General features: G+C 34.0%; 1 protein-coding gene and 1 long non-coding RNA gene across 3 annotated transcripts; one reads left to right on the top strand and one right to left on the bottom strand.

The window, feature by feature from the left end:
* Positions 1-1219: 1219 nt before the first annotated feature.
* Positions 1220-1746, bottom strand: LOC123668001. 2 transcript variants are annotated; one of them, XR_006745502.1, is made up of 2 exons: positions 1730-1746; positions 1220-1475 (listed from the first exon to the last, which is right to left on the bottom strand). It is a non-coding gene; the product is annotated as an uncharacterized LOC123668001 (long non-coding RNA). The 2 variants fall into 2 exon arrangements; XR_006745501.1 differs by lacking the exon at positions 1730-1746 and adding an exon at positions 1576-1686.
* A 2771-nt stretch (positions 1747-4517) lies between these two features.
* On the top strand, positions 4518-8384 carry LOC123668011 (WD repeat-containing protein 7-like). The gene is made up of 6 exons (XM_045601829.1): positions 4518-4653; positions 5144-5290; positions 5776-5918; positions 6627-6738; positions 7618-7744; positions 8203-8384. Exons 1-6 carry the CDS (start codon positions 4529-4531, stop codon positions 8359-8361), a joined length of 813 nt encoding a protein of 270 aa, XP_045457785.1. The 5' UTR covers positions 4518-4528; the 3' UTR covers positions 8362-8384.
* The last annotated feature ends 469 nt before the right edge of the window (positions 8385-8853 follow it).

Genomic DNA, 8853 nt, shown 5'->3' with positions numbered 1-8853 from the left:
ATATTTGAATGTTGTTATTATGTTAATAACCATGCTATAAGCTGGTTTCATACTATAAATAAAGACATTCTGTAGTATATTTAGTCAGCATTGCACCCGTGCGAAGCCGGGGCGGGCCGCTAGTTTAAATTTATAAATGCGTGTTGTATTGTTATTTTAATTGTCTACATACCTTCCTATGTAATAAGGAACTCATTAATTTTTTTTTTTTTTTTAAAAATAGACTAATAAAATTAAAAACATCGTGTAAAAACCTTGACGTATAACCGGAAGTAAGTCGGTCATTCGTTAACCAATCGGATATAAAAGCACAAACAACTATTGATTAAATAATACCAATTATATTCTACTATCAATAATCATATTTTGATCTTTTATGGATTATTTTATCTGTGCACATTTTGACGTATTGCGCCATTTTGTATTGATTAACCTAAAATGGCGCGAATGTCAATTTATTATCTATAAATGAGTCATTGACTTGCATATTTTAATGTACTCAGTATATAAACAGCAGTATATTACTACACAAAGTGTATGAGTACTATTGAAAATTATAGATTTTCGTTTCGTCTACAAATTGCTTTGTAATTAGTATTGAGTATTATGTATAGTGTATTTACATTATAACCTAATGGCTTGAATTATACGCAACTACAACGTAGTTAGTCATTCATCATTACATAGTATAAAACAAAGTCGCTTACCGCTGTCTGTATGCGTAGATCTATAAAACTACGCAACGGATTTTGATGCAGTTTTCTGCAGTAAATAGAGTGATTCCAGAGGAAAGTTTATATGTACAGTAAATCAAAAATGCATAAGTCGGGGCCGGTCGCTAGTTCATTATAATTATTGGTTTTCGATAATGTCAAAAGAGAATAGGTATAATAGATGATTTCGCCAATGTCACGTGGAGTGGAGAAAACACGAAGGTTATATGATGTTGATATTTGACTTAATTTGAAACCAACTATTACAAGTCCTTATGACAAGTGGACAAAAGACAACATAAAAATAAATATGAAAGATGACCTTTTGCAACATAAAAAACTGCATTGGACAAAACTTTTACAAAATTACATTGAACAAATAAATGCTTAAAATTTATGTGTTTTATTGATTGTAAGTTGATAATGAAGCAAAAAAAAATAACCGTTAAATTTTATTGTTTGTACTGGTAAGGAATAATGAAGGCGGCACGACGGTTTAGTATATATAGTATATATTTATTTGGATTTAGAAATTGTGAAACAAAACTGTTTCTGTTAAAAAGTATACAGAGTTTAGAAGGTCTTGCTGTAAACGAGCACTTTTCGGGACCTCAGTCCTGAGTAAGAAAATATATGTAGGAGTGTCCTGATGAATGATTTTTTTTTAAATCTCATTTTTTCTCACTCACACTCTCCCTTTTTACGAGCGATCTCTTCCAGGACATGACGTAAAAATACGAATAGAAGAATTGAAATATTTATCTAGAACAAACAAATAATCAATGCTACATTTAATAGGGGTCAAAACAAATCATTACTCACCCGAGGTGAGCGGCGTTATAGACGATTATCGTGAACTCACAGCCGCCTTGGTCATAGCTATTTCTGAATCGGTAATCATGAGAAGTTGAACTCGATTGCTGTTGCGGAAGTGTTATTAAATTTATTGATTTTGTAGCAGTAGTACATATATTAATATTTAAGTAGGTTCCCATTGTTTAGCATATTGTACGTACGCAAATAACGTGGACTTTGACGTCATTAGCGTTCATCGTTGACTAGCCCGTTGGTACAGTTTGTATGACTCAGCTTCCTGCTCTAAGTACGATTCCCATTCTGAGTACAAAAAATATTTATAATACATCGGTATGATATTTTTTGTAGATTTATCAGTCGTCTGTTACCTATAACACAAGCATTAAGTTCTTAGCTTAGCTGAAAAAGATGTGAAAATAAATTAAGCTCGATCACGTATATCTAGAAATATAAGAACTTCTGCAAACTCAGCATAATGAATAAAAATGCTGGTAAAAAAGGTATCGATCTTAAAAAGGTCTTCATTATGCCTTAATGATATAATCTTGGCTGTCCAGATCCTTTTTATTCCACTATCAAAAGAATAGTAAATCCTATGCTGAACTTACTGCCGCCAATCTTCCTTCTCTTCTCCGACTACGTAAGGCAAGCGAAGTAAAAAAAGAAAAATAGAGAAAATGGAGTAACGTTACCCCTGAAATTTACACTCTCAATGATCATGCACTCCAACGCAATCTTAATTTAAGCGAATCAATTTTTTTGCGTCGCTGAATAACCTTGGCTTTATATTGGGCCGTATGATTCATTAATTTGTTTAGGATTTAGAGTCGTATATCACAGATGAATTGGCTTATATCATATGAACTATTTAGTACTGTAAAAGACACGAAGAAAATTAGTTAGTGGAATCGAGAATACAACCTGTATCAAAATTTTCGAGACCATATTAGTATCTAATTTTTTATATATGATACATACTTATATGATAAGAATCATCCTCGCTGGTTCAATTGCTTCATCAATATTTTTTTTAAAGTAACAAGTGACAGCCATATTGGAAAAAGGAATTATATGTCTTATTTAAGTTTTTTTTTTTTTTTTTTTTGACAAAAGTCGTTAAGCGACCTCATGACAAAATCCGTTTAATTATTATGTTTAAATATAATACTCCTTTGCTTGGTCGAATTCTTATTTGACAAAATTATGTTACGATACATTAGCTGTTTATTGAGGAAGGATAGGCTATAAAATAACACGCTTCGACTACAACTAGAAGCGGGGCGTGTGAACGGAAGAGAGGCGATGATAAAACTGATTTAAAATTTTAGCTTTGTGTTAATGTTCTTAACAATTTATTCAAGTAAGTTTTAAAGCATTGCAAATAATATCTAATATATAAAATTCTCGTGTCACAATGTTAGTTACCATACTCCTCCGAAACGGCTGGAACGATTTTTATGAAATTATAAATCGGTCCAGCCGTTAAATATTTTAATTGATATGTCTGAAAATCGATCAACATCTATTTGTCATACCCCTAAGTTACAAGTGGAGGGGATTAAGGGGGTTAATAATATATATGGCAATACAATGGTTGCTGGGTCAGCTAGTTATTTTATATACGTAATTGTAAAACTACCAAGTGATATAAAATGTACGAAATGTCTTTTGACTTAAAACCGGCAACTAAATCAACCGTCACTCTGAACATTTTTTTCAATTACAGAACCTCCACTCATTTAAATTATTATTATTATTAGGTATTATGTCTGTATGTATGTATATGTTTAATTATTTGAATATTTATTATAAATTTGTTGTAACTTGTAAACCTATGCTAACGCTAGACCATTTCCTTTGCCCTAAGGTTGCCTGGAAGAGATCGCTTTTTAGCGATAAGGCATTTGTACCTAATAAATATGTTTTTAATATTTTTCTTTCTTTGCTATGCATTATTTCTGTTTTTGGTGTACAATAAAGTGTACTATTATTTATTATTATTATTAAATAAATTGAAATAAACACACTTAAATTTTAACCCAGTTTCTATATCGATAATGATATGTTTATTACAGTTTAGCTCAAACTTAACTAGAATTTATTTTCTCTTCGCAGATGACACGCCAACAAAACGTCAAAGGCCACGTGACATGTCGCTGGCCGAAGCTCCGCATACGATGGAGATCGCCCAGATCCTCATATCGCTGCTCCACGCCTGGGGGTTGGACCCAGATCTCGATAGGGTCTGCGAGTCTAAACTTGGATTGCTACGACCGATGGTATCTGTGATTTTTTTATACAATTTTTTACTACCGCTAAACTTTATATATATAAAGTTTTATAAGCCTATTATATCTCCTTGGTGGATGAATCTTTGTCCTGCTTGAATCGTTTGTTAGCAATGCTTATATATCCTAAATTAATAATTAAAACATTATCCTAATGGCTTAAAAAATGGCGAGAATATTTTAAGAAGTCAGAGCGAAAAGATTTTTTAATCTTTATTATGTAAATTGTATGACGTTGAAATATTTCAAATTTGTCAACACGGCAGAGGGTAGTGAATAGTGGGTAAAATTGGGATTTGTTTCATGCTTTTCAATGCGTTTGAATGAAGATAGTTCATTTTGTTTTGGCAATATGGCTATCATATGATTTTTTTTTTATGAACCTCCTTGAAAAAGTATAAGTACATTGAATAACGTATAACATAAGTGACTCGTTTCTGGCCTCACTATCAGCTAAAAAGTGTGATTTTTATTAAATTGTTTTAAAAACCCTACTAATACGCTTACGCTTTCACGCGAAAACTACTTAAACGATCATCATGAAACTTTGTACACATATTCTTGGAGGTATTAAAAGTAACATAGGATACTTTTTACTAAAAAAAATTCAATGCGAGCGAAACCGCGGGTGAAAGCTTGTAAAAAATAAACCTAACTGTAACAACGTTTTAGGTACCAGTATGCTTCGGCGTGGTCTCACGTCATGGCCACATGGCAGTTCAGCTTCCGACCAGGCTAGGTAGCTGGATGGACGCGTGTGCTTCAGCGCCCGATGATCCATTACTCTTGACTTCCGATCTTCCAGTCGAACTGTTGCGACAGGAGAAATTAACTAGGTCTCTATAAATTTGTCTCTAAACCAAGAAAACTTAGTTTACAATATATTACCGTTTCATGTACTACCCTAAACCCCCTACTACTACTTACTAGCCCGTTGGCGCAGTTTGTAGTGACCCTGCTTTCTGCTCCGGGGGCTGTGGGTTCGATTCCCACCCTGAGTCTGGGTGTAATATATATATTTATTTATATATGTATTATTTATATGTATGTTTATCGAAAAAAAAATTAGTTATACCAGTCGGCTGTTACCTATAACACAAGCATTAAGTTGCTTACTTTAGGAACAGATGGGTATGCGTATATTTACAGCGTATGTTGTAAATATTTATTTATTTTATTTTAAAATTCCTCTTCCGAAATGATAAAAATTAAGAAAAGCTATTATTATGTCCATCTAACGAATAATTTGTCTTAATTCCTTAGTAGTTTTGACCAAACGGAAAGAATCATTCACAAATTTTTTCATTATCATTCAAATTATTTCAGATTGTTCACCTCCAAGTTGCACTGGGAACTCAGTACCACACTAACGACAAACCACCTTCTCTCCATCGTCGCGCTGGCCAACACCCTCATGTCTATGAGCAACGCCAGCTTCGTGCCTGAGCAAGAAGTCGCTAGGAGATTACATAGGTATGAAAAGTTTTGTATAATTGTGAATTTGATCTTTGTAAGGCTTTTGATTATGTTGAACTTTAAATATATTTTTAGATGTCAGATTTTCTATCTTGGCTAACGTTAAATTTCATGCAATGATTGTGCCTTGAACCAAAAAAATTGTTAACCTCTATTTTATGTTGGTGTACTAGAAGGTTTGATTCTAGGTCCTTTTATCTTTATTTCTTTCTATATTGTGTTTGAGCGTAGCCAGTGACTATGTAATGGCGTACTTATCCATTATGCTATTAAAATGAATTAATACCTTTATTATTATACAAGTCTTTATCAATAGATTTGTTTAGTCACTACTGAATAAAACCCTGATGGGAAATTATTTTAAAGTGCGTATCCGGGAAAAAAATACGTTACTAGAACACATTATTCTCATATAAACCTCATAGCTTAAAACTTGTCTTTGGCATAAAGATAGTTATTAAAGTAGCAAATGTAACAAACAGACCGACAACCCGTACATCGTCATGGGCCGGTGATGAAGAGCGGGAAGAGCAATTAGCGGCGCAGCAGGCGCATATCAAGCAAGGCTGGTCGCTACTGGCTACTTTGCATTGCGTCTTGTTACCGGACAAGGTGGTCGCTGCTGGTAAGAAAATAAAATTATGTTTTTTAATGACTAAATTAGACCGAATGAATAGTAAAATATATGAATGCAGGCATGCTTAGTTTTTTGGAAAAGAGTGTGTAAAATTAGGGTAAAAAAGTTATCAATATTCAATTACATATTCATTATTTCAGCCTATTACAGTCCACTGCTGGACATAGGCCTCCACAAGTTCGCGCCAAAAAATGGAGTGAACTCATGTGTTTTGCCAATAGTCACCACGCTGGGCAGGCGGGTTGGTAACCGCAGGGCTGGCTTTGTCGTACCGAAGACGCTGCTGCCCGTCTTCGGCCTGTGTATTTCATAGCCAGCAGTTGGACGATTATCCCGCCATCGGTCGGCTTTTTAGGTTCTAAGGTGGTAGTGGAACTGTGTTATCCCTTAGTCGCCTCTTACGACACCTACAGGAAGAGAGGGGGTGGCTGTATTCTTAATGCCGTAACCACACAGCAAAATATTAATTGTTCTTAAAAATTAAAATATCAAGAAACTTTTATCTTGTGACACTCACAGCCACTATGCGTATACTTACAGTGGTTACATTTTCATCACTTTTTATTTAGTCAAAGACATACTGAAGAAAGATAAGATACTAGATATTATGCTTAGATTGAAAAAAATTAGAACTTTTTGTATTGTAATAAAATCAATAAACGATAATAGAGTGAGAGTTCAATTTTTAAAATACAGGTGCAAAGAGCTTCAAGCGTCCTCAAGTGGAGATGTTGGCGCGTAGATGGCAGCATCACTGCCTCGAAGTACGTGAAGCGGCTCAAGCGTTGCTACTGGCTGAACTTGGCAGGTCACTGATAAGGATAATCTTTATTTCATACTTTACTTTAATACCTTTAAATCTCCTACTGCTGTGCAAAGATTACCCCTTCCTCAAGGACAAGTATTTAGTAATGACGATTTCGTTGACAATTTTTTCGAAGTTTTGTAGCCTTAGCTTTTATAACCTAGCTTAAGTTATGGTCTTTTGTTTTTGCCTTAGCTTTTACTTAATTTTTGTTCGTTTTAGCTAAATGTGTAATTACATGTAGTTGGTATTTTTTATGTGCCAATTTAATTATTTTTGATCACTGCGTCATCTGTAGCGACTATTTAATGTAATTAATTTTTTATTCAAATAATTTTTGTTCTGCTTTTTTATTGCTAATAAGTAGAATAATATGAACCTGATTTGGTCTACTACTCATTTCCAGTCATTCTGGTTGCTTTGGAAGTTTCGGTCATTTCAATCGTCACAATGTTTTTCTTTACTGGCAAATAATTTTTAAACAAAAAAACATTACTTCAAAGGTTATATCTTCAAAAGGCAAGTAGCCGTTTTTATTAGGTCTTCAGAGTTATATCCATTCAAAATTATTTAAAAAGGTGTAAATGAGAAATAGACTAGTGGAATCAAATATGCACAATGTCTTTCCAGATTTTTTTTTATACCTCCGACATGGGGTCGCTTAAACTGCTCATCCATACCAGTTCTCGCATTTATTCTTCTCGCACTTTCATTCTACATACTAATTTCTTTCTTTCATTCTTTCCACATTCACACACTGGGTGGGTTCCCGTCTAACCTACTATTATAATTTTATTGCTTATTTTATAAACACCTGGGAAAATGAGTGGGGTTTGGGCATGATGTATTTATTTACAATCTTTTGTGTGTCTGTCTTTCCAGATTGGGACCGAAAGGTCGCAAGGCGCTAGTAGACAACTGGGCACAATACCTGCCGCTGTACACTCACACCGAGAGTATCAACCCGCACGCCGCGCAGAAGGAACCCGCTGAGAAGGTCGTTAGAGATGTGAGATATAGTAGACAAATCAATACTAACTTACCTGAATTCTCAAATTTTTGATAGACATTATTTGAGTACAAAATAGTGCTAGAAAATAAAGCTGATATATCTGTCCTTATATGTTTACGGGATCTGATAAGTTTATGAGATCAAGAAACCTAATATTACTAACTAACAATTTTTCAAAAAAATCTAAACCTAAAATTACTTCTATCCTCAAACCACTTAAATGGTCATTTCGCAAAATATAATTAATTGGTCTTTGAAAATTGAATTATACTTAATCTGAAGCAATTACCAATTCAGAATGTATATTTGCCAGACAAGAATCGGAAAGAAAACACGCATTTAGCTATGGCATGAAATATGGCACTGATTCGTTTGATTATTTGTTTGATTTCAATAAAACTAGAAGTAAAAATATGTAAGTAGATAGTTGCATGCAATATGTACTGTCTTTACAGCAAGAAGAAGAATTTGAAGAGGAGGAGGAAGAAATAGTTCGTAAACCGTCCTCTTTAGCGGAACTGAAACGTAAGCAGACCACGGCTGTAGTACTGCTGGGTGTTATTGGCGCTGAATTCGGACAAGATATAAGCGAAGGTACTGAAGATGATTTTTAGTTAGATGATTTTAATGTTGTTGTAAATGAATTTAAAAAGAAAGAAAAAATATTAATTTGGGTAGGAGTAATATAAAAAGGAAGTAACAAAACTATGAGCGAATTAAATCTAATAAATATATGTCCCCAAAAAGGTGCCACTGAGCTTTGTGCTGTATTTGTTAGTACACAGCGCTGTTCTTTCGTGAAGCCATCTCTCCATCTTTATTTAACTAAAACTTCTACACAAACAACGCATGCTTGACTTTGAGAGTAAGCTAGTGAATGTGTTACGAAAAGGTTACGAAAAATGTGATCGGACGAGGCGAACGGAGCAAGAGAGAAATGTGCGAGCACATATTTTCTTTCTCTCTTTCTCTTATAGCCAGTTACGTTTCGTATGTCTAAGACACACTGCAGGCCTATTGTGCAGAAGTTTTACTTCAGTTGGGCGGTCTAAAACACACTCGTTTTTTTGTATACTGTAACATTAAAACATGTAAAACAAAAACTA

Source organism: Melitaea cinxia, chromosome 29, assembly GCF_905220565.1.
Source record: "Melitaea cinxia chromosome 29, ilMelCinx1.1, whole genome shotgun sequence".
Lineage (NCBI taxonomy): Eukaryota > Metazoa > Arthropoda > Insecta > Lepidoptera > Nymphalidae > Melitaea > Melitaea cinxia.
Note: the sequence above shows the minus strand (reverse complement) of the source record. Positions and strands in the feature narration are given on the sequence as shown.